Consider the following 27,418-nt stretch of genomic DNA (forward strand, 5'->3'; position numbering starts at 1 on the left):
AATGCTAAATTTAAGATAAATTCATGAAACTTAACATGCGTTTGTTTTTACTACTTAAGTCTGAGTTAAGATCAGATAATTTTGGTTGCCTAGTCTCTACATTCAAATGGTAATTGGTTGAATTTTATTTTAAATGTCTAGCTCTCACATAACAAATAGAATTAAATCATGTAAGAAAGTGAAAAAGTAAGTCCAGGGAAAGTTGATTTTACATGAGGTTGGTGATACTGAGGATTAATTTTTGTCTCGCCTTGACGGAGTCAAAAAGCGAGACATAGGTATGCTGTTTCCGGTGGCAGCGGCGTCAACAATGTATTAGTTTGTGATTAGGTCTAGTTCATGGTGAACCACTAGTGGTAGGTCAATGATATTTGGTATGCAGTTGTATTAGCATTGGCACATTTCATTACCACAGAGATTATTTGGCCCCGCCCCCTTAGTCAAGGTCTATTGACTTTGAAACTTTGCTTAGTTTACATGTATGAGTTTGTGATTAGGTCAGTTTAAGAGGAACCACTAGTGGTAGGTCAATGATATTTGGTATGCAGTTGTATTAGCGTTGGCACATCTCATTACCATGGAGTTTATTTGGCCCCACCCCCTCAGTCAAGGTCTATTGACTTTGAAACTTTGCTTAGTTTACATGTATTAGTTTGTGATTAGGTCAGTTTATGGGGAACCACTAGTGGTAGGTCAATGATATTTGGTATGCAGTTGTATAAGCATTGGCATATCTCATTTCCATGGAGATTATTTGGCCCTGCCCCCTCATTCATGGTCTATTGACTTTGAAACTTTTGCTTAGTTTTCATTTATTAGTTTGTGATTAGGTCAGTTTAAGGGGAACTGTTAGTGGAAGGTCAATGATAATTGGCATGCAGTTGTATAAGCATTAGCACATCTCATTTCCATGGAGAATATTTGGTCCTTACCTCTTAGTCATGGTCTATTGACTTTGAAACTTTTGCTTAGTTTACATGTATTAGTTAGTGATTAGGTCAGTTTAAGATGAACCACTTATGTTAAGTCAATGATATTCGGTATGCAAATATATTGGCATTTGCAAGTTTCATTTCCATGGAGATTATATAACCCAACCCCTAATTATGGTTCATTGACTTTGAAACTTTTACATAGTTTACAAGTTAATGTTTGTGTTTAGGTTTGTTTAAAGGGAACGACTTATGAAAAGTCAATAGTATTTGGTTTGCAGTTGTATTAGCATTGGCACATCTCATTTCCATGGAGATTGTTTAGCCCTGTACCTTCAGTCATGGTTCATTGACTTTGAATATTTGCATAACTTTCATGTTAAAGTATTGCTATTTTAATTTCAACATTTGCATTATCAAAATAACAAATAGGCAAGACATATCTCTGTGTTAACAGTTTATTTTGGAGGGTTTAAATTTTCGTGGATTCAGGAATATTTATATATTTTTGTGAATACTTGATATTGTGGATTTTACAAATTGGACTAAACAATTATGGCTTTAATATCTGTACCTTTAAAACAAATGATCTATATAATATATTAAGGGCATACAATACAGTAGCAATGACAGATAATTATGCATCCAAATTGAACTCATTGTTTTCACAACATTGCTTGTGATAAGCATAGAAAACTTGTAGAAAAATCACTAACCTCATCAAATCGGGTACATGAATTTGAAAGTATTTGCAATGAAAATCAAACATTTAGTAGATTTAAGCATACAAAATCTACTGCTGAGGCAAATGAAGACTGTTTACTTTTCTATCTTCAATAAATATGTATATGACAGTATTTACTATACTATAAATAAAATAAATGTTTTGGTGAACCATTTGGGTTGGAAAATTCCACCAGAAAATTCAAGAGTAGAGAGAGAAAAACAAATCATGTGAATACACAGAACCCCGATCCAATCCTTCTTTTGCTAAAAGAGTTCATTATTCCCTATTTTATATCTACTAAAAGCAGGAAACATGTAAATATCAAACTCTAATATGACGTTCTTCAAACGCTTTGAGTACTGCTCGTGGTAAAATATTTAGCATAAAGGGCCAACACGTGGTAAAATCAGTATAAATTCAAGCCCCCACGAATTATTTCTTAACTAAAAAAATATCCAACAATGGTGTTGATCTAAATTGACTTTGTGTCCAAACTATGAGGAAAAAATCTACGATAGACCTTTTCTGTATTGTATGCCCTTAAAGATAGAATTGACCACATGAGTTTGTTTATTAAGACATTCAAAAAGTCTGAATCATTCAAGACTTTGTATATTTGAATTTGATGCTGTAAAGTTGAATAAGTTTTTTACCATGACTTTGCAGAACACATTCCAAACTTATCTATGACATACCCTGTCTGACTTTGTATATTATAAAATGGGGATGTAAATGTGAATAATGTTTTACCATGACTCTGCAGACAAGAATTTCACCTTTATTTGCAAGTCACACCTTATGGAGTTGGGCAACAAATAATACCAAATTTCATTAATATCCTTCAAGGCATTAAAAATTTCTGAACCAGAAACAACCTGCACTGATATATGAACACAGAGCTAAAGTGATTCCTACATTCCCCTAAACTTCGTTCCTAGGGTGTATCATAGGAAAACCTCCTACTTTACATGTAATACTGTACAACTCATCTCTGAAGAATGAGAATGGTCCTACTTATAACCATTCACATTGTTACTAAGAGTGTTTTGATACTTAATCTTAACTTCAACATGTATGATATGGTAGTTAAAGATAAGAATTTATAAATAATAATAATATAATAATTCTTTATTTAAAGAGGGTTACACAGTTAGCTATAAAACATTCTCTGAGGCCCTAGTATTGGTATGAAACAAATGAGAAGTTGAGTGAATAGAGGACAACAACTTAACAGCATATGCATACTTAAGATAAACAAAAACATGTCATTTGTTTTACTGTATGGCACACATGTGTCTACATGTAGCAAGTGGGGTTTAATTTGATGATGTTCTACATTTTTTAACATACAATTAGTAGTCTAAGAGAAATGGCTAGAAGGATTCCACAAAGTCCTGGTCTAGTGTTTTGATTTTTGTCGTGCCTCCACAAAGCTAAAAAAGTCTAGTCTTACCTGTGTTGTTTCAAGCAGCAGCGTTAACAATGTATTAGTTTGTGGTCAGGTCAATTTATGGGGAACCATTAGTGGTAGTTTAATTATAGTTGGCATGCAGTTATATGAGTATTAGCGCATCTCATTTCCATGGAGATTATTTGGTACCACCCCTCAGTCATGGTCTATTGACTTTGAAACCTTTGCTTTGTTTACATGTATTAGTTTGTGATTAGGTAAGTTTATGGGGAACCATTTGTGGTAGGTCAATGATATTTGGTATGCAGTTGTATTAGCGTTGACATATCTCATTTCCATGGAGATTATTTGGTCACATCCCCTCAGTTATGGTCTATTGACTTTGAAACTTTTGCTTAGTTTACATGTTGTCACAGGGTGACTTTGTTTACTCACATATATGTTGTTATTTTGGTTGTTAATTCTATTTCGATTTGCAGAACGTCAGTATCTTATAAATGCTATATTCTGCAGACTTCGGTGTATAATACATGTCCACATTTTACATCTAATTAATTAAGTAGTGTCCACTATTTACTTGGGCATTTACCTGTAAACTTGTCGAACGGGTTGAGTAACAGTGATACCTGTATTTGATGAGCTGACTATTCACTCTCAGGTAACACCTTAACGAGTCAAGGTGTGGTCAGAAATGTTTGTATAAAGTTAGTTTACAATGTGGCGTGGACACACACACTGGATTTCTGAGGTAGGATTCAATTTATTCTTATTTATTTAATCATTATTCGTTCTAAAGTGTTCAGTTTTCTGCAACAACGCAAATATAGAATAATTATTTCAATTGTAATTGTAATTTTGACATTGCTATTTTATAAATGTAATAAGTTAATTAATGTTCATTATAATGAAAGTTTAACACGGTTATATGTTTCCGGCTGTAGTAAATATTCGAGTATCGAAATTGTTTGGTATTTTAGGAACGTTTGCGTACAATAATGCAATGATGTATGTATCTCCATAAGTATGTAAAGTAATATGCAACGTATAAGCATAAATGTATATTCAGCGTTAAAAGCTGTATATTGTGTGTAGTAATTGTATAATGATAGTATACAATAAAGTCAATTATGTGACTTGTAAAGTAAGGCATTGTACGATATGCCGTAGTTTGTATTGTGTAAAGTAAGGCATTATACGATATGCCGTAATTATTTGTGTATAAGTAATGCATTATTCAATATGCTATAATCTTCTATAGATTGAACATAAGTAGTCGTACTAAGTATTTGTCATTATTTATGCGACATGTGTAATACATAAACATATGTATATTTCTTAAGTATAGTATTGTATCTTAACGTACAGTATGTATTTCAATAGGTCCCAGTTTGCGGGCTAGGTGTATGTAGTTTTGTATAGTAAAGTATGGAGATATAGTACAGATGGTGGTGAAACCTGTTGACAGTGCGGCGTTCCGTGTTTATCATAAATAGTTTGGCAACATAGAATATTTGGAGTCGAGTCTAGACAATAGGGCAGCCGTAATGTGTACACCGCTTATGTTGGGCCAGTTTTGTGTAGTTACCGAAAACCAAATACGTAAAATTCCGTAGTATCGTTTATCCAGATTTCATAGTTTAATATAAAGAAGAAGGAACAGTTCATTAAACATTTGACAGTATTATTTCATTTGATTTCATCTATTTATATTTGTAAATTTGTACCTAATTAAATTGTTATTTTGTTTAAAGTAGTAGTCATTTATTATCTGTAAGTACAAACTCCTAAGTCAGCTCTCGTCTATCCGTGACACATGTATAAACAAGTTATAATAAGGTCAGTTTAAGAGGAACCATTAGTGGTAGGTCAATAATATTTAGTATGCAGATGTATTAACATTGGCACATCTTATTTCCATGGAGATTATTTGGCCCTTCCCACTCAGTCACAGTCTCTTGACTTGAAGCAGAGTTTTTTAATTTTAGAAAAAGTTTATTTCTAATTTAAAAAGTGATAGAAAAAAGAAAAGAAATAGATAGCCTTAAATAAATTAATCAGATGAAAAAAGCCTTTTAATAGCCAAGACCCTATGGAAATCTTTGTTTCTCTTCACTTGGCTGATGGCAAGAATCCCAGACTAAGACTTTTGGCTTACCTTTTCAGACTGACTCTTGTCCAACACAGATACAACTGCTCTGATTAGTTTATCTTTCCTCAGATGATCGGCACTTCTGTAACAACAAGTAATTTCTATTGGATGAGGATAATTTAAAGTGTAAACCATTAATGTCAACTATTGTCAACAGCTATACCATTCAACTTTGTTTTCACCAAGTTTGATCTAATCTAAAAATCCATTATGCTGAAGCTAAACTACTACACTTAAGAAGGCTCAATGGTATTAAATTTACCACCCACTACATTTGGAGTACTTTAAAGATAAAAATAGATTTGGCGCTGTAAAAAATACATATTCTAAACTGAGTATTATGATCGATTAAAAATGTTGAATCCTTTGCTTTTGTCTTTAAATGATTAAGTGTTTCATTGATTACTAATTTTTTTTACAGCTTGATGAAGAGATGTGAAGTTCTGGTTATCAAAGATGAAAAATTGGTGAAATTTATTATCTTTTACTAGTTGGTTCAATACACCTTATCGCTATTTGTCCGCCATTACTGGACATCACAAAAGTTCCCATAAAATTTTGACATCATAATAGAAAATATCTGACGCCACAATGGAAAAGTGATTGTTGTATGACGTCAAAAGTTCAAGCGGGACAGATTCTCGGGTTAAGCGGGAATAGCGACAAGGTGTATTTGTATATTGTGTATCACATGTATTAATAACAAAGCATATTTTATGTGTGGCTCCAGTTAACCTTACACTCCAAATGAAACCAAATTATCTCTCCTTTCCAACAAAGTTTCTTATGTTTGTGATTAAAGTGAAATATATTACTCAACTCTATGTTGACCTATATTTTCTACTGGTTACTAAGCTGTACTCTAGCTTGTTCCTTGAGAAATTTGAGCAAAATCTTTAATAAACAGATTCTTTTTGGTGGTTACACTACTTGAATATTTCAACACCTCTATTTTTCCTATTACTTCAATGCAAAAAATAAGAACAATTCACACAGTGGTCACTGTACTTGTACATAGATAAGCATCATGGCCTTGTGCAAGAATGACTTGCAAACTTGTGAAGTGTTACATATTTAACCGTCTGACTTACAGCAATAAGTAGTTGTGTAAAAAGTTAAGTACCCTCAACAAACTAACAGTGATCACTATTTTATCCCCAAAAAATTCAAATATGAGAAAATTAGAAATTTATTGACACAAAGTTCTTATACCCTCTAGCCACATTAAGTGACTTTACATTAGATTTAACAGCATTCCACCAGGCCAGTAAAGAAAAAACTGAATTGACTACAAAAGTTTGATGTTAAATGATTGGTTTATGCTGAAAATTTACCTTATCTGTGGATTCATTTATTTTCGTGGGTATAAATTTTCGTGGATTGAGGGAAACTTTCATTTTTGTGGATATTTGATTTTCATGGTTTTGCCAATCTCTGCATACAAAGCCTATACAAAACTTAAAATTAGTTGAACATTTGTTAACCTGTACCCATGAATCACACGAAAATAGGTATCCAATGAATAATAATGAATCCACAGTAGACCTGTTTTGTAGATCAGGAACAGTGAAATTAGTGCCAGACTTTCAAAAAAATTAGAGTCAATTTTGGAAAATATGACTGTTTTGGAAATATTGGTATATACATGTAGGAGTTGTTCAAACTAAAACCAACGAATAAGTTCTCTTCCCATTCAGTAATATATATCTATATAATAAAAGTATTCTGAATTGTTACAAATGCAAGAAATGCTCACCTTTCCATCAATTTAACAATGCTCACCTTTCCATCAATTTAACAAGGTATTTTAAGGCAGCTTCTTCTACACTGGTATCACTTATCTTTTCTAGGTGTTTCTGTGCTACTGTACAAACATCAAAACTTTGAGCCCATTCATATATTCTGGAAAATTATTTAAAATATAAATAATTTTAATTAAATCAATACTGTTAACTGTCAATAGCAAAAGTCAATCAATCTACAGTAAGATAATTTATTATCAGTATTTACAGTATGATACTTCAGGTACTTTTTGGTTTGATCAACTCTTCAATGTTTGTATAAGTTTTAGTTTTTCAAATATTTTGGCCTTGAACATCACTGAAGAACATTTATTGTAGAAATGCACATCTTGGTGCAGTAATATACCATATATGTACATTGTCGGAAAATATAAAATTTATTTGTATGAGCTTTAGAAACAGGACGAAAAGCGAGGCTCGCCGAGCTTTTCTCCTGTTTCGCAGCGAGTACAAATAAATTTTATATTTTCCGACAATGTACATATATTGTTTTTATCCTGAAATTTACACCCAACACTTGAAACTTTAGTTATTAAAATCTAAATCATTGTCTCTAATTTTTCAAAGAAATCGACATAGTTTAAACGCGGACCGCGAAGAGGACCCCAAAATGAACTGGTACGCAAAAAGAAATATCCACATTACCGCTTGCTCAACACGGAAGAGGAGTAACAGGAGACTTTATTTGTACAAGTACAAATAAAGCAAAAAATTATTTGTGTACCTGTTATTTGTACAATAGCTGGCTGATTGCAGGATAAAAATTGGTACTGTTAATGTTATTATTAAGAAGTGGCAAATTTCTTTCATAAAGGATATAATGATTCAATCATAATAACCAAGAAATGTAATCTTGTTTTCAATCTTTCAAAACAGTTGTAAACTTAACATACCTGCTTGATAAAACACAGAGTGAAGATAGAGCTGCATAGATTTCCACAAGAGTCTGAAAAATAAAATAATAATACATTAAAATTATGAGGCATATGAAAAGGTGTTTTCCTACTCATAACTGAAGACAATGTGGGTTAGTTGTTTGTTTGTTTTTTAATACTCTATATACATCTGAGATACTGTTGTAATTATATCTAACCTATATCATTTAATTTCATATGAAATAAGGAAAAAGATATTAAATTAATATTAAAGAACAAGTAACAATCAGCAAAATGTTCATATATCAAAGGACCAGCACTTGATTTACTCCTTTTCCTGAACTTGACAGTCACTAATAGGACGTCATCAATATCAAGCTAGAGTAGAGAACTCAAATGAAACATATATTTTTCATGACACATTTTTATTTTCATGAATAATATTCATTAGGTATGCAAATTAGATAAGGATGACTGTTCAATTCAATCTTTAAAGAAGCTGAATTCTTTTCTAATGTGAATAACTGCTGATGGTACATGATTTTTAACCTATTTATGCAGGAGTACACCTATAAGAAAATAACATAAGGATTATTGTTTTAATTGCCAAGTTGCATATTCTCTTACCTCAAGAAGAAAATACACTACTTACATTCTAATAACTCTACGAAATGTTTCTATCTTCAAAAACCAAGTATGCTGCCCAAATTATTAATTTAAAATAGGTACAGCTCTGATATTCTTTTCTGAATACAAACATCCACTTCCCTTTTTCATCACATTTAATATATAACAAGTAAAACTGCGAGCTACTGCTCACTGATGATACCCCAATCCCAAATATTTGACGGTAAACAGGAAGTTGTTGAGTGATCAATCTGAAAACGCATCACACGGTATAGCCAACTTATATAAACCCTGAAACCAAATTTCAGAAATCCTTGTATTGTAGTTCCTGAGAAAAATGCGACGAAAAATTTTCATGGGACGGACTGATGGACTGACGGATGGATGGACCGACAGAGGTAAAACAGTATACCCCCATATTTTTAAAGCGGGGGTATAAATATCAAATAGTGTTCAAGGAGAAGTAAAACTTCTTCATATGCTAATCAGTTACTTATAAGCATACTTACAGAGATCCTTTCTGTGACGTCCAGAAACTGGCACAATATCTCTATTGTACGCCTGTTATTAAACACAGATAAGAAGCTGAAAATAATTAAAGACACTATTTCAAACAATTTTTTCAAATACTCCACTTTAAACAGATATTTAAGTTCTCAAATTGTTGTTACAATCTTGTCCAAAACAATGTCCATTCATGTCAACAGTTTTGTTAACACAATACATATATACTCAAATTCCCATAACTAACATCCTGCAATATAATTCATCATTTCCCCCCCCCCAAAGCTTAAACAATAATTTGTTTTATCCTAAAATCACATTTTTTTTACAGAAATGGCCCTACATATATCCAATACACTAAAAGTTCATAGTAAATTCATTAAATGAGAGAAAATTATCACAAATCTAATTGTTTCAAATGTAAATTTTCACATAACATTTGAAATCCATCTATCTACATGTTAAAGTTCTTCAACTTTGAAGAAAATTCTCTAAAGGAAAATTTAACTATCTAGTGAGGACTCACCTGTTGCTGATTTCCAAGAACTTATCTATAGATATTATTGCTTGTTCTTGTATATCTGGTCTACAGTTCTGTAAAAAACAATATATTTTCACTCACTTGTAAGGAGAATTTCAAATCGAAATTAATGTATAGTATGCTTTAAAATTCTTCTGAAATATTTAGGATAATAGACTGAAAATGAAATATATAAACACGATTTTCTTTCTAAACTTTTAATTATAATCTGCTCTCTGCAAAGTAAATATTTCTTAAAAGATTTTTTGGTATCTATATCATGATGGTTGTAGACTGGATGATTTTCAGGGCACTGATCGGTTAAACAAATGGACCTAAATTTTTACACTTAAAAACTGAAAAATCAGAACTTTAAAGTCTTCCAAAATTCATACTTTTTTTTTTTTTATAACAGTGTATATCCCTAGCCCCTTAACATACTTTTGAGCTCTCCCTTTCTCTCTGAAAAAAGAGCAATAAAAGTGAAATAACTACCTGTTCCAGACATTTGACTATTCCTATACCACACTCTTGCTCAATGATTTCATCTTGTAACCTGTAAAGCAAATTAGTTAATTCAATGTCAACCACTAGTGTACTAATAACTTTCAACACATGCCACTAATAAAAATACTTACAGGAATATGTTAAACAAGTTAATTTCAAAGACTAGAAAATATCTCTAAGGTAAAAAAATGTAATACTATCATGATGTAGATATTTATATGGATAATAGTTAAACTTTTTTGATGTATACTCTGTACATGAAATTCCATTTAACCACAATATTCATGGGTTAAATTATCAACAGACCTTTATACATGTATATTTTTCTTTCCGAATGTCAGTGAGAAAAAAATAAACTGCTTCGCCGAGTGCAGCTGGATATGACCGCAGAGGTCCAACCCTGAACAGTTGGGGCAAAAATGGACACAATATTCAAGCTTGATACAGGTCTGAATTTGGATTGTAGTTAAATATTTGACACATTATAGGTTTCTGACACAGAATAAATGTAGTCAAAGAACTTGAAATTGGTTATATGATTTGAATTTATATTCAATTGAAGATTTCTTGTTCTTCTTACAGCCACGGTGTATCATTTGTATTACCTTGTACTGGCTCTTGCTGAAGAGAACAAACTTTCTAAGATCCACTGATGTGAGGGAGGGTCTGAAATTCTTCCTATCATCTTTATGATGGATGCCAATGCCTTGTAACCTATCAAGTCTAATGGGGCACTAAAATAGAACAATTGTTTATATATAGATTATACAGCTATATCCTTGGCAAAACAATTTCTCCTTAAAGACAATTAAATAATTAATTCAACTGTTGTGAGTAAAGAAATATAGAGGTACAATCTTGAACAAAGCTTGAAACAGACAACCAAATTTGAAGTCTGAAATTGTACCAACATCTTTTGTTTATTATTAGAATTTTGCTATTAAAACTACATGTACCAACAGTATAGAAATGCATGCTGTTTCATGAAATATAAAGATACTATTTTTAAAACATATATATTTTCACTCAAACTTTGTTGTGGAATCATTTCTCTTATTTTTCTGTGCATTTGAATTATAACATGAAATAGTTGAGTTCTTGAAAACAGTCTACCTGAAGTTAAGAATAAAATAACTAGAGGCTCTTTAGTGTCGCTCACCTTGGTCTATGTGCATATTCAACAAAGGACACTCTCCAACATTGTAGACGAGAATAGAATTCATGACAAAAATCTGTTTTGATGATCTTGTATTGCTGATCATTTAGTCTGTTTAGTTTCTCTCTATCTTCTTTAGTTTTTGCTCAAAACACAAAACAGAGTAAACTAGACAAAGTGATGCCCCCGCACTCCACTCTGAAGTAACTGTATTATAACATTTAAGTCAATGTAGGACTTTCTTTGAGATATTATTGTGTCTAGGAGACACAAATGATGCCCCCGCAGATGCAAAGTGTTATTTTAAAATACACAAAGTTGAGCATGGGAGCACATAGGTCTATGGTTCACTGTAGGAGAAGTTATACGGAAACTCTATGCACCTCTTATGCAAGTATATACTCCAAAAATGACAAAGTTCAACTATCTCCCAAAAGAGCAAATATTAATAAAAATTAAAACCCTGACCACATGCACACCTTCAATATATGTACAAAGAGCCAGCAAAGTGAAAACTTCCTAGCATTCAAACTGTAGGAGTTATTTTTTAAAGTTTTTTCCATTGTAACAGCATTGTGGACCTATTTTCTTTTTGAATAATGTGTATTTACCAAACTTAGCTGAAAATTTTAGACTTTTTGATTTTTGAGTGTGTCTTGGTACCTTCCGACTCTTCTTTGACATAAATTACAGTTCAATAAAGAGGACAAATGTTAAAATCTTGGGGTTAAAAGAACTGATGAATATGGAATGAGTAGCCATTAAATCTGAACAGATGTTAATGATGGAAAGGACATGCAGAAATCATTTTGTTTTCGGAATTATTCTTGAATTAACCCAAAAGAAATAATCATTGGGCAGGATAACAAACTAGTTTGCATACTATCTTTAGGATATTGAGCCATATTGATTGATTTTACCTGGAAAATATCATCAAACAGATGACCTGCACTTTTCAATTTTTAGCTGAAGCACTGCATGTCATTTTAGTAAAATATAAACAACAAACTAAGGTCATCACTTTTAATTTGAAAAAAAAACTATATGTGTTGTGATGCACCCACCTGCAGCCTATAAAAAATTGTTAAATATATATTCTGGGAATTCCAATGAAAGGCGAGGTGTACCAGGAACATATACAGACCACACTGTTTAAATGAGGCTAACATGACAAAGCAGAAAAATTCATTGAAAGGTCAACAGGAATGACAAATGTTGATCATGAGAAATTAATTCAAACTTAAATTCCACAAAAGGTCTTTCAACTGGAATGAACTGGATCTACAAGTCTTAAAAAAAAAACAATGATGACCGAAAATATAATAGATTTTTAAGCATCAATGCTTGACATCATTTTATATTTTTTATTATGAAAAAATTTAAATAAGCATCCTTACACTAAGGAGTTTCACATGAAATTCGAGTATCACCACAGATTTAAAGAACTCATAAATATAAAGTGAATTACAATTAAATTCAAAAGATAACTGCATACCTTTGTAGATTTTGTTGAACAATAGTAAAGATATCCTTTGGTGCTTTCTTGGCTCTTTCTGTGATCTTAAAATGAAAATTTGAAAAATCAGACAGTTGTTTAACTTGAACTCAGTTAAGTTTGTCCAATATAAAATCAGCTCATTTTGGATCTATATACATCTACTTAACTGTTATGCATGTAATATCTTTATCCTACCAAAATATATCATTTAGTTGGTTAGAATAAAGAAGAAATTTAATGAAATAGGTTTGTGCCATGAAACCTTTGCATGTGTGTTGTTCTGTTGTACCACTGTCCCAGGTTTAGGGGGAAGTTTGTACATAAATCAGGCTGTTAGTTTTCTCATTTAATTGTTTTAAATTTGTCAATTTAGGGCCTTTTATAGCTTACTATGTGGTATGTGTTTTGCTCATTGTTGAAGGTCATATGGTAACCTATAGTGGATAACTTCTAAATTCATGTTCTCTGGTGGAGAGTTGTCTCACTTGCAATCATACCCATCTTCTTATTTCGATATTATTTATCAAGTAAGCTGATAAGAATAATTTACAGGAAAATTCCATTTTGTTCAATTTACATTCACAACAGAGGAGGAAAAAGAAACAGTAAAAACATCTTAGATATTTATAGTCCATCTAAAAAAATATATATTTGCTCTATCAGAATAAAATAATTCATTCATGTCATGCCCAATGTTGATCTTATGCATTATATTTATCAGTTTCACATCTCTCTCATGCTTGATGAAGATACTGGTGAATATATTGCCAACACATATTATAATGATCACAGATCCTGACATGGAAGAATTCTATCTTAAATAAAACTTGGGATTATTATACATGTAAAGATAAGTTCACTCTACTCACCTTTTCCCAATATATGATACCACAGAGATCTGGTATTTTCTGTGCTGTAGATTTGTATATTTTTCTTCCCATCTGAGGAATAGGACACAGCTCCTGTGACAATTCAAACTGATACAAATGTAAAGAAATCAACAACAAAAACACAGTGCCTGGGACCAGTATATTTACTATTTGTCCTAGTTAGTGATTAGTGAAGATGAGAGTAACAAATTTTTCAATGTTCATTGTTTATTACTTATTTGCTTGTTGATTTGTAAAATCCAGTGGATTTTTTTTCTTTACAATAGATGAAGCAATTTCTATCTTGTCAGAAACATGATGTTTTTCTTAATTCTTTATTAAAGTTTGCTTGATTTATTTGAACAATTTGTTATGATGTAGCGAAATGTCACCTGCTGTTGTGTAAAGGATGAATAAAATGGTGTTTTACAAGGTGCCATTGTGCTACCATAGAAAAAATATGGTCAACTTAATATAATGACTAACAATCCTATCAAATATGAGAGCTTTCTGTCAAATAGAGTTGCTCACAAAGTGTCATTGTGGTACATATGTTAAAATATGTCAAAGTCCCATAAATCCTGTAAAATTGGTCAAATCAAAATTCACAGAATAATGTGGTCAACTGTATATGGTGGAAAATAAATCTGCCAAGTATGAGGGCTTTTTGTCAAACAGTTGCATTCACAGGTGTCAATGTCACAATTCTCAAAAAATAAGTGATTAAAGTCCCAAACTCCTGTAAAAATGACGATACAATATGGTCCACTACACATGAGAGTTTTTTGTCAAATGGTTTCAGAGGAGTATTGTCCAGAAGATGTCATGTTCACAGTACTCTGAAAAAGCAAAAAGTTCACTGAGATTGACAAACAGGAGAGTCAAATGCTTTATCTGAATCCCAAAGGATTGCAAAAGGCAAACTTCATTTAGCCCTCAAGTTTTGTTACTACTTTTGTAAGGAAACTTTTTCTGCTAATGAAAGAAATTACACATCTGGTGTCTATCTTGCAAACCATAGGAGAGGAATGCAGGTGTTCTTTTAATCTTACCTGGAGAGGTGAATTAGGTTTCGGTGATGCAAGACTGGACCAGACTAGTTCCTGACACAAATTTACATCATCAGATGTGTCTGTGTCATACAGTACTATCTCATATTTATATAAACCAGCATAAACTGCTGGAGACTTTGATACCACCTGAAATGATGACATAGTATGACTAAAAGCAAATGTGTGGAAATCAGCAACAAGACAGAAATACAACAACACAAGTATCAAATTTTTTTTAGGACATAGAAAGCTGGTAAGGTAGAAAAATGTAGAATCATTTATTGTAATTACTATCAACCTAAAAAAGAATATTTTAGCATCTGCATCGTTAACCAAGAGTGAACAATCAAAACAATTCTAATTCAACTTGTCTCATTTACATTAACATTATCATACTACATGAGAATACTGACTTACGCTAGCCATAACCCGTTTCTTGTCATCATTAATCATGTGTGTCAAGTCCCAGAACAGGTCACCACTTTCATCATCCCAGTCATCACCTGAAGTGTAAGGCAACTTTTATTTGTTAAAATAAAACGGAACAAACTTCAAATGCTTTGTAAATTTGACATGATCGGAAAAGTGTCATATTTCCTTGTGAGATATTGACATGTTTATATTAAAAGGCAGTTTACATTAAGTATCAAGGACTTTCTAGAATTCTTCTTATATTTTCACTTTAAGGCTAACCAAGCATTCTGCGAGTATTGCATGGCAATTCATAGTCCCCTACCGGTCAAAATTCATTGTACTGGAAATTCATTGTACTGGAACAAAATGCTATCTTGATCTATAACTTGTCATGGTGTAAACTATATACCAATTATCAAATCAATATCTACAAGCATGACGAAAAAAAGTGCGGATAACTGATTATTTGAGTGAATTTTCTAAGTCCAAGGGCCATAACTCTGCACAAAATCATCAGACCGAAACAAAACTCGAACTTGATCTGTAACTTGTCATGATTAAACAATACACCAAATATCAAACCAATATATTCAAGCATGAAGAAAAAAAGTGTGGAAAATGATTTGCCGAACTGACGGATGGACAGACAGACAGACGGACGGACGGAGTGCAAACCTAAAGTCCCCTTCAACTTCGTCGGTAGGGGACTAATAACTGAGTGCATTTATGAACTTGACTGAAGCTTGCCCACATAGCACTAAGTCTCCTGAAAATGGAGCACAAAGTGACTTACAATGGTGATACATGTATCTGTAAAACACATATGATTCCCATGCAATTTTTATTTTGTTATTGAATCCAGATTTGTTTTGCATATGCCATGTATGCTTAATTTAAACAAATATTTTTTAAGCTTAACAAACCTCTGCAGTTTTATAATGGATGCATAAATGGTCAGATTTGGAGACACATTTTTCTAAATAATATCATTTGGTGTGTTAACTCTTCACATCCATTATAATAATAAATATAAAAATAAGAAGATCTGGTATGATTGCCAATGAGACATCCACCAGAGTCCAAATGAAGTGGATGTAAGCAATTATAGGCAAATGTATGGCCTTCAACAATGAAAAAAACCATACTGTATAGAGGTCTATAAAAGGCCATGACATGAAATATATGAAACAATTCAATTGAGAAAACTAATGGCCCATTTTACAACAAAACAAAATTACAAAAAACAAATATGACAGACATGAACCAACGACAACCACTGAACTACAGGCTCCTGACTTCGGACAGGCACATAAAGAATATGGGGAGGTTAAACATTTTTAGAGCACTCAACCCTAACCCTAACCCGGGACAGTGGTGTTACAGCAAAACATAAGAACAAACTATAATAAAATGCTCCGCTGGGGTGCAGCTTGATACGACCGCAGAGGTCCAACCCTGAACAGTTGGGGCAAGTATGGACACAACATTCAAGCTTGACACAGCACTGAATTTGGATTGTAATTAAATATTTGACACAGCATAGGTTTCTGACACAGAATGAATGTGGTCTAAGAACTTAAAAATTTTTTAATTTACCTATTCAAACCATATCATTATTATTTGCTTTTATATATAGATCAGAAATAACCAATTTAAAATGGAAAATTTTAAAGAAAAAAAAGGAAAAACAAATCCCCCTCCAAATTTTTTGAACCTCCTTATGATTCATCACCCCCAAACTCAATCCCAGCCTTCCCTTTGTGGTATGGTACCTTACAGTACAATTTCAGAGAGATCCATACACTTGAACACAAGTTATTGTCTGGAAACAAGAAAAATGCTTGTTTTTTGGCCCCTTTTTGGCCCCAAATTCCTAAACGTTTAGGGCAATTACCCCCAAACTCAAACCCAGCTTTCCCTTTGTGATATGGAACCTTGCAGTACAATTTCATAAAGATCCATACACTTACACACAAGTTATTGTCCTGAAACTAGAAAAATGCTTGTTTTTTTGCCCCTTTATGGCCCTTAATTCCTAAAATTTTGAGGGAATTACCCCCAAAATAAATCCCAGCCTTCCCTTTGTGGTATGGTACCTTGCAGTACAATTTCAGAGAGATCCATACACTTGAACACAAGTTATTGTCTGGAAACTAGAAAAATGCTTATTTTTGGCCCCTTATTCCTTAACGTTTTGGGCAATTACCCCCAAACTCAATTCCAGCTTTCCCTTTGTGATATGGAACCTTGTAGTACAATTTCATAAAGATCCATACACTTACACACAAGTTATTGTCATGAAACTAGAAAAATGCTTGTTGTTTGCCCCTTTTTGGCCCCTAATTCCTTAAATTTTGAGGCAATTACCCCCGAAATCAATCCCAGCATTCCCTTTGTGATATGGAACCTTGTGGTACAATGTCAGAGAGGTCCATACACTAACACACAAGTTTTGTCTGGAAGTTACAAAAATGCTTATTTTTTGCCACTTTTTGGCACCTAATTCCTTAACTGTTGGTACCATAACCCCCAAAATCAATCCCCACCTTCCTTTTGTGGTATTGAACCTTATAGTAAAATTTCATAGAGATCCATTTACTTAAACTAAAGTTAGAGTACGAAAACCAATGCGTCTTCGGACGACGACGACGCCAACGTCATTCCAATATACGACCACAAAATTTTTTTTTGCGGTCGTATAAAAATCAGTTGAAAAGTGCTAAACTAAATTTTTAAAATAAACCAATTTTATTTTTTTTTCGCCCATTTTAATCTAAAAAATATAAAGTACCTCTGGGTTGAACATGAGCTAATTCACATTCAATAGCTTGGAAAGGAACCATCATGAAATCCTGGGGAAGCTGGAAGAGATCTTCTCTGGTTACAGTCCTCTTATCTCCATAGTCTCCATAAAATACTTCTACATTACCTTCTTCCTGTTCACAAATCACCTTTACTCTATACCATCTGTCAATATACAAATAATCTGAACAAACATTCAACACAAAATAATTAGACAATACCAAAATAAAATGTGTAAGACTACAAATGAACATGTTCAGTCTCTAAATAATATAATCATTAATGGTAAAGTCCATGTTTTAGTATGGGAACCTTAGAATTTTTTAACCTTGGCACTAGATCTTGCCTATAGGTGGGTACCCCTTCCAGAATTCATTATTTTACTCCCAAACTAGTGAGTATCAGCAGAAGTTTATTTTTTTAATGTTTTACGTTCATTTGACAATTAGTGAATTAGAGTTTGCAGGAAATCTATTTAACCAGGTAGAACACAGAGCTGTGATCCTCAAACAATTAAATGTTTTAGAATCTAAAGGACTATGGATAATTTCATTGTTCGCCAGAAATGAAAAAAAAATCAAATCTCCAAAGTTTAAGACATATTTCACAAATCTCCAATGTTTTAGCAAATATTTCATCAATCACATTGTTTTTATGTATGCTTTTGAAAAGGAAAATTTCATATAGTAATATGAAGTGCTGCTTACATTTTTTGGACTGTAACATCTTATCTACACATAAATCAACATGTATCAAACTACGAATATCAAATGACAATAACTGTGTCTGTAGACCATATGTAAGTCTGCAAACTAGGATCTTCAGTGTTATATAAAGCTTGTAACATTTACATGAACATTCATAATGTGCATTATCATATTTTCAAGTATAGAATACGACCTATCAAAATTACTGTGGTAAGTGAATTATTGTTTAGAACACTTGGTACCAATCCAAGTCTGTTATCAAATATAGTTTTTTTGAGTGAACTCAAGTGCTTAGGTAAGCATCTCCTGCTACCTGGTACATGTTCATTCTAGAACACAACTCATTCTTTTTACTTCTAGATAAATGGTTTATTTTTCACTAAACTTTTGCATTATTTGGTTGATTTATTACCAAAATATAAAAAGATTCTGTATTTATATTAATATTGTTAAAAAATAAAAATATTGTAATTTAGAGCTTAAAATTATATTTATTCAAGGTAAAAATAGATAATTTTATATCAAGGCAATAAAAGGGGAGATAATCCAAAGTTTTCTCCATTAATTTTGTAAACATGATCTATAATAAAACTAAAAAAAAACAATGAAGTTTTATAATATATTGTTTATATTTTGACTTTAAAAACAACTAAAAGTAAAATAATAGATTTTTAAAAACAACTAAAAGTAAAATAATAGATTTATGAAAACAATTAGATTTATAAAAATACATGTTTAAGTACTGGTCTAGTCCAAATAATTATGATGTCTTCAAAGGCTTTTTTTTTTTTTTTCTGTGACGCCTTCCTTTTAAAGCTATACTCAGAAAAACTTTGCCTAAACAGGTTTATATTGTGCCAGGTTAGGGGAGGGTTGGCGCCTTCAAACTAGTTTAACCCTGTCTCATTCTATATGTGCCTGTCCAAAGTCAGGAGGAGTCTGTAGTTCAGTGGTTGTCGTTGGTTCATATCTGTCATATTTGTTTATTTCGTAAATTGTTTTGTTATAAATTAGGCTGTTAGTATTCTCAATTGAATTGTTTCATATTTTTCAGGTCAGGGTCTTTTATAGCCAACCATACAGTATGTTTTTTTTCTCATTGTTGAAGGCCGTACAGTTGCCTATAATTGCTAACATCCACTTTGTTTGAACTTTGGTGGATAGTTGTCTCATTGGCAATCATACCACATCTCCTTATTTTTATATTTTGTATGTTCTGAACATTTTAAGTTTTTTTTTTATGTTTTTTTTTTTTATGCCGACTGCACAAAATTCATTTCCTGAACTAAAGCTCGGTAATGAAAATAAAGTAATACCTGGATGACAAATATTGACACATCATGAAACGACTGTGAAAAATTTAAATTAATCTATGAAAATGAATATGATGACGGCGGTGCATCTGCCTCTTTTTGACTAGAAGCTCTATTTACATTTCTTTAGATAATTACAATGAAACCTATCCTGAAGCTACATGTAGTTTAAACCAAGCTCATCCTGTAATTGTAAGCAAATCAACCCAATATGAAGAGGAGAACTTTTAAATTCATGACCATCATCAGCCACAAAAAAGACAGACATTCCGACATTGCCTCAGACAAAAATATTATTAACAGAGGAGAATTACAATGATGCCTTTTTGCATACTGGTGTATCTATGGAAGTTTTCTTTACTTAAGTGGAATTACTACACGAAGACAATCAATTTTAATTTTCAACTCAATATTGCAGATCAGCTGCTGCTCGTATTGATGAGTTTAAAACTTATTAATCCAATCATAACTCTTAACCCCCCCCCCCCCCCCCACACTTTTTTGCCCCATGGTAAGATTTGCTGTGCTGCTACCACCTCTCAGACAAAATCCTACATGTATGAGGAGTCTCAACCAGGTCCTGAACCAATTCAAATAACTAGTTCAGAGTCTAGTGAAGAAACCATTACATTTACTTGAGGCTGAATAAAAACTAAATACAAGTTTGGGCCAAGTAAATCCACAGTTTAATTATAATTCCAATTAGATGCAAACATAATTGGCAAATATAGCCAAAGACAAAATTACATAGATCTGCAAAACTGTGGTACTCATAACAAACAAAACTACAAATTAACTAAGTACTAGTAAAAAAGAAACACATGCAATAAACAAAGTGGTGCGGTGGGTGGGAATAAAAAATTAGTTTCTGCATGAAACTTTGCTGCGTTCAACCACGCTAAATTTTCTAATTGAAGTGAGCGCACTACAATCACAAACCAATCAGCTAATTAGTCATGTGACTGGTCATCACTGGAAGCCCCCTTCCCATTGGTAATGCCAGTCTCTTGACCAAATAAGGACTGTCGTCCGAGGGCAGACGAGCACAGCGGCAATCCAACACCAGTCTGGCATGTAAAGATAATTATTGATCAATACTCCACTATGATGCAAATGGCAGAGTTAATTTTATTTTGATTAATAATATATTTAAAATAAATACCCCAATTTGATATTAATATTTTGATGATTTGAGACGTCGCTTTCGTATTTCAAAAAGTTGAGCTTGTAAACTATTTTATTCTTGGATGCCAGTTCTTGCTGAAAACCTTCAAGGTTTAATACGCTTGTAAAGCTCAACTAATCATCGCTTTGAATATACACTTTGGTGCCTTTTTGTGGTTAAAAGCTATTCATTTATTTTAAGCACAGGAACATGATGTTATGCTATGCACAATAGTAGTTTTATGCTTTACACCGCGATCGAGTTTACTTTCTGCAAAAGACGAAAAAGTCACCCAATTTTGAGCAGTATATGTGCGTCACACAACAAGTACTATACTCTCGTTTCTGTGAAAAAGTAAAACTATATACAAACAGGCTCATGGTCGGATTATAGAACTGTCTGACTTTAGGATTGTCAAATTATAGGCCGTCGGATTATAGGTCTGACCAAAGAAATTTCTAAGATTTGATAAAATTAAGCTTTGTTTATAATTTTTTCACGACTGTAATTGCGACCACTACTACGACGACACATAGCAGTCGCATCACAAACTAAGTGAGATAATCGGAAAAACCTGACTATAGTAGGTATATTTTTTCCTAAATCTCTTTTTTGCTGATAATTTTTTTTTTCTATTGACAGTTTTTTTTATCTTCTATAGTTTTTTTTCTAAAACACAAAGCATTGTAAAAATCCTCATTAATGGCCAATCTATGATGACCTATTTGCAAATCTTGTCTTGCTGATCGAATTTGCTTTTTAAAGTTTCTATCTATCTAATATAGTTTCAAGATAATAGGCAAATATACACAAAAAAGTAAAAATTGTCATTTCAAGGCAAGAACTCCAATAAGGAGTCAAATGATGATTTCTGTCAAGTTGACTTATTTGTAGATCGTGTCTTGCTACTATTTTTTGCTACTTAAACTTCTATCTATCTATTATAAGTTTCAAGATAAAAGGCAAAAATGGAAGAAATTGTTAATAAACTGTTAACACAGAGATATGTCTCGCCTATTTCTTATTTTGATAATGCAAATGTTGAAATTAAAATAGCAATACTTTAACATGTAAGTTATGCAAATATTCAAAGTCAATGAACCATGACTGAAGGTACAGGGCTAAACAATCTCCATGGAAATGAGATCTGCCAATGCTAATACAACTGCAAACCAAATACTATTGACTTTTCATAAGTCGTTCCCTTTAAACAAACCTAAACACAAACATTAACTTGTAAACTATGTAAAAGTTTCAAAGTCAATGAACCATAATTAGGGGGTGGGGTTATATAATCTCCATGGAAATGAAACTTGCAAATGCCAATACATTTGCATACCGAATATCATTGACTTAACATAAGTGGTTCATCTTAAACTGACCTAATCACTAACTAATACATGTAAACTAAGCAAAAGTTTCAAAGTCAATAGACCATGACTGAGGAGTAAGGACCAAATATTCTCCATGGAAATGAGATGTGCTAATGCTTATAAACTGCATACCAATTATCATTGACCTACCACTAACAGTTCCCCTTAAACTGACCTAATCACAAACTAATACATGAAAACTAAGCAAAAGTTTCAAAGTCAATAGACCATGAACGAAGGGGCGGTGCCAAATAATCTCCATGGAAATGATATATGCCAATGCTTATACAACTGCATACCAAATATCATTGACCTACCACTAGTGGTTCCCCATAAACTGACCTAATCACAAACTAATACATGTAAACTAAGCAAAGTTTCAAAGTCAATAGACCTTGACTGAGTAGGCAGGGCCAAATAATCTCCATGGTAATGAGATGTGCTAATGCTAATACAACTGGGTCAATATCTTTAATTGTTTTTCCATAGGCGGTAATGGTAACGTTTTTTCCTGTAGCTCAGTCCATATCGTAAACTTGGATATGTATGATAGCTCGTTTCGAAGCTGTGACATTTTCACATATGTGGTTAAATTTTCGGGGTATGAAGTGAGATTACTTTTTCCGTAAATTAGCATATCCCGAACATCCTTTCGTGATGCGGCTCCTCGTGGTAAAAAATCCCTTTTTTAACACAATAAGTTATTTGAAAATTTAATACTTTGAACACATTTAATAGCTCCATAGTTTTTACACATTTATTCTATGTTCCTCTACTTTCCTAATCACCACAAATGGTTTAGCTCAGTCATTTGTAAAAAAATAGAAACATGTCCAATAATACTACACAGAGATTTTTTGTTTACACACAACTTTTGAGTTCCTCATTTCGAGGCGCATTAGGAATATTGACCCATATTGAAATCCATAGTTCTGATTTTTCCAAATATTTTTGTGTGATCTTCATCGGTATGACTTTCTGAATAAATCTGTGTTTTTTTGTCCATTTCTGAAAAAAAATAAAGTTGTTTCAGCACTATAAGGCAATGACACTTTTATCGCTATATTTATCTATTTTGAATACAATGTGTATGTATAATTAATTTCTTCCAGTATACCTTCACTAGTCAAAACATGGACAAAACATCTGATGATAACCTTAAATTACAATACACAGACCCTGTTAAAGCATTCAATAAAATTTTCTGGTGCCTAAAAGTGCATTTTGACTGAGAAATTATGCAAAAATGTAGATCTCATAAAAAAAACACCAAAATACTTAATTATTTTTACCAGTGGAAATCTAAACTACTGTGAATGTCATTTTTATCATATAATTAGAGTGCAATGAAGTGCAAATTTTCAAAACTTGTCTTTTCACATAATTCTATTTGAAAAAAAAAGTCTTTTACATGTATTTCAGTGAAAACCCGTTATCAATGAGAAATGCACATGAGGTTTTAAAGGAAACATTGTGACATCACAGGTATTATGGCGTCATTAAATAACGACAGATCAAAATAATGCTAACTAAAGTTTGCAGTGTTACATGAGGAACAGTTGCCGCAAGGTTTAACTCGAAAAATGGAGTCGAAAAGATCAGTAACTAAGCATTTTTATATAATATCAAGACCATAGCAACAGTTTTCATATCAGCATATTTTTAACATACCGACTGTAATTTCAATTGCATAAATACCATAAATAAACAATTTAGAGCTTGCCTAATAAAACAAAATGCTTACCAGTTATTCAGAACTTTTTAAAACCTCTAGTTTGCTGTCTCAGGTCAAATAGTAATGATATGTCTGGAACTGAAATAAGACAAAAAATTTACTCAGGCTGTGTTGTCATTTGATTTAAATACACAAGTATTATTGAGAGAGAAAAAATCAAATTTTTGAAAGTTTTATCACAAAGAAAGAGAAATGCTTCTCCCTTGTGGCTTATCAACCTTCATTTAAACCTTTTATATTAGGAGCAATGAGTAGTAGCTTAATAGTTGAATAGGTGCAGCACTATTGTTTTCAAAAGGTTTTACCCTCCCCCTTTTTCATTGAGAAAAGACAATATCTTGCGATTTGCTTAAGTGTGCATTAAAATATGTTCATGATTTTCTTAATACATGTTTGTCTGTTTATTTGCATATAATTTCTATTGACCAGGGGTCAAATTACTGGTTAAAAGCACATGTGATGATGTATCTCACTTTACTCGTATGAAGTGTGTTATTTCCTTTGATTATCAGTTATTCCTGTAGACCGGAATGATAATTACATAACAAAGACTTTATTGTGTCATGTTTACTTACAATTTAATAATATTAAATGTTTCCATAAGCAGTTCATGCCTTTTTCAAGTAAATAACAAGAGCCTTTTGGATCTCTCGGGGTAAACAAAGTTATGATTGTGCCTAAAAGAAGTGTTCAGCCCCGTGCCAGTAATGCATTTCAAAAGAAAAAAATTTTGCTGATCTTTATCGATAATGTTTATCTAAAACCAGCTGGGATAACTAGGTATAAATAAAAGACTACTAACCGTTATTTTCACAATTTTCTCTGGTGTACAAGGTGCAATCATCCATAAATCAGTCTGAAAACTGCTGAAATTCTTCTTGTAATTTGGGTCAATATCTTTAATTGTTTTTCATAGGCGGTAATGGTAACATTTTTTCCTGTAGCTCAGTCCATATCGTAAACTTGGATATGTATGATAGCTCGTTTCGAAGCTGTGACATTTTCACATATGTGGTTAAATTTTCGGGGTACGAAGTGAGATTACTTTTTCCGTTAATTAGCATACCCCGAACATCCTTTCGTGATGCGGCTCCTTGTGGTAAAAAATCCCTTTTTTAACACAATAAGTTATTTGAAAATTTAATACTTTGAACACATTTAATAGCTCCATAGTTTTTACACATTTATTCTATGTTCCTCTACTTTCCTAATCACCACAAATGGTTAAGCTCAGTCATTTGTAAAAAATAGAAACATGTCCAATATCACTACACAGAGATTTTTGTTTACACACAACTTTTGAGTTCCTCATTTCGAGGCGCATTAGGGATATTGACCCAACTGCATACAAAATATCATTGACCTACCACTAGTGGTTCCTCATAAACTGACCTAATCACAAACTAATACATGTAAGCTAAGCAAAGTTTCAAAGTCAATAGACCTTGACTGAGGGGGCAGGGTCAAATAATCTCCATAGTAATGAGATGTGCCAATGCTAATACAACTGCATACCAAATATCATTGACCTACCACTAGTGGTTCACCATGAACTAGACCTAATCACAAACTAATACCTTGTTGACGCCGCCGCTGGAAACAGCATACCTATGTCGCTTTTTGACTCTGTCAAGGTGAGACAAAAATCATTATTTAAGGACAAAAACTCTGATAAGGAGTCAACTGGTGATTTCAGCAATTTGATTTATTGGTGGATCTTGTCTTCCTGATCACTTTTGTTTCAAAAGTTTCTATCAATCAATTATAGTTTTCCAGATGAAAGGCAAAAACGCAAGCAGTTGGTAAATAGTCATTTAAGGACAATAAATATAATAAGGAGTCAACTGACAATTTCAGCCATGTTGACTTTCTTGTAGAAATTGTCTAGATATTGCAAAAACAACAGTTTTTGTAAAAGTCATAATTTTTTAGGGCAATAGCTTCTATAAGAAGTTGTCTGACAGTTTTGATGTAAATAAACTGTAGGTAGAGCTCAACATTCTGAACATTTTTGCCCTTGTCAGATTTTCAAGACTATAGACAAAACTTTCATTTTACCCCTATGTTCTATTTTTTTATCAGACACATTTTTGAACCAGATACCCCAATGATGATTATAGCCAAGTTTGGTTAAATTTGGCTTAGTTTTAGATGAGAAGATTTTTGTAAAAGTTAACGGATAAAGATGACAGACGATGGATGCCAAGTGATGGGAAAAGCTCACACTGTCAATGGGCCAGATGAGCTAAACAACAAGAATTATTTGCTACTTCTTTACTCTGCAACGATTTTTTTGTCACCTTGGTATCAACCACGACTGGACTTTAATTTTATGTAGAAAAATCCTGTTTCAATTTGAGGTTCAGTGAACAGTTTCCCAAAAAATCTTATGATTAAAGTTGATTGTAAGTTATGAACAATTCAGTATACTTACAATCAACTTTAGTCATAAGATTTTTTGTGAAACTGATCACAGACTTTTTGAAGAATTATTAGGTGTTAATAGTGTTTTGTAGTCTTTTCACTTTCCATTTCATTTATTGACCATATCATGTATTCATTTGCAGAAAATGAATGAAATCATGAAAATTCCTGGCAAAATATCAGAAACATCTGCTAAAGCCAATTGCGAATTTGAAAGTGATTTCTAGTGGCTTCTAATAAAAGAAAAGCAACTGATTGGATAATTCAAATAAATTCAGGGCTCTGAATGGCTACTGCTCAATCCTGATGATTCAATTAGGGCTACAGAAACTGGGACCACACCTATCTGATTGGTAAAAAAGCAAGGACCCCCACCCCCAAAACAAACACATGCTAAGATTTTTACAATGGAAAATTCTAGTGCCATGAAAAACAAGTTCCATCTGTATTAATACTGCATTTAAATCATATAAATACAATTATTAACCAATGACTTAAAATACATTATAAATTGTCCATTTAATACGATTCCATGTGTCTGGATCAAAAAGGTGTCAAAAAATGAATGTGTGTCTCTGGATGTGTGTATTACACAAAATATTAGATTTCAACAAGTTAGAATACTTTGATGTTAGAGTTGTTGTTATTTTTCATATGTTATACTATTTTTTCTTTGAGTACTGTAAATTCAGAAATTATTGCGAGGTTTTTATTAATGCGAAATAATGTGACTGGGTGAGTATCGCAATAATAAGAACTCGCATTTTGTTATCTGATACATATATCTGTACAGAGATTTTCCTGAAATCGCAATAATTAAACTCACATTTTTATCCATTCTTCAACAATCGCAATA

The 27,418-nt window shown here is 32.4% G+C and overlaps 1 protein-coding gene and 2 long non-coding RNA genes across 4 annotated transcripts in view; 1 reads left to right on the forward strand and 2 right to left on the reverse strand.

Annotated features, from left to right (window-relative positions):
• The window catches only part of LOC127701133 (uncharacterized), a 131,195-nt gene that overhangs the window by 11,340 nt on the left and 92,437 nt on the right, over positions 1 to 27,418 (reverse strand). The window contains exons 36-47 of one of the 2 annotated variants that reach the window (XM_052204924.1): positions 17,835 to 18,010; positions 15,047 to 15,132; positions 14,630 to 14,776; positions 13,578 to 13,685; positions 12,706 to 12,770; positions 10,660 to 10,788; positions 10,043 to 10,103; positions 9,554 to 9,621; positions 9,033 to 9,108; positions 7,915 to 7,967; positions 7,002 to 7,121; positions 5,226 to 5,301 (exon numbers count right to left, since the gene is read on the reverse strand). In XM_052204924.1, the coding sequence (XP_052060884.1) occupies positions 5,226 to 5,301; positions 7,002 to 7,121; positions 7,915 to 7,967; positions 9,033 to 9,108; positions 9,554 to 9,621; positions 10,043 to 10,103; positions 10,660 to 10,788; positions 12,706 to 12,770; positions 13,578 to 13,685; positions 14,630 to 14,776; positions 15,047 to 15,132; positions 17,835 to 18,010 (1,165 nt within the window). The remainder of the gene's footprint in view (positions 1 to 5,225; positions 5,302 to 7,001; positions 7,122 to 7,914; positions 7,968 to 9,032; positions 9,109 to 9,553; positions 9,622 to 10,042; positions 10,104 to 10,659; positions 10,789 to 12,705; positions 12,771 to 13,577; positions 13,686 to 14,629; positions 14,777 to 15,046; positions 15,133 to 17,834; positions 18,011 to 27,418) is intronic. The other variant, XM_052204923.1, reaches the window with a different exon arrangement.
• On the forward strand, positions 3,485 to 4,820 carry LOC127701204 (uncharacterized). The gene is made up of 2 exons (XR_007981869.1): positions 3,485 to 3,818; positions 4,451 to 4,820. It is a non-coding gene; the product is annotated as an uncharacterized LOC127701204 (long non-coding RNA).
• On the reverse strand, positions 20,692 to 25,745 carry LOC127701214 (uncharacterized). The gene is made up of 4 exons (XR_007981878.1): positions 24,941 to 25,745; positions 24,148 to 24,216; positions 22,746 to 23,411; positions 20,692 to 22,412 (listed from the first exon to the last, which is right to left on the reverse strand). It is a non-coding gene; the product is annotated as an uncharacterized LOC127701214 (long non-coding RNA).

This window comes from Mytilus californianus, unplaced genomic scaffold, assembly GCF_021869535.1.
Source record: "Mytilus californianus isolate M0D057914Y unplaced genomic scaffold, xbMytCali1.0.p SCAF_5, whole genome shotgun sequence".
Taxonomy (NCBI): domain Eukaryota; kingdom Metazoa; phylum Mollusca; class Bivalvia; order Mytilida; family Mytilidae; genus Mytilus; species Mytilus californianus.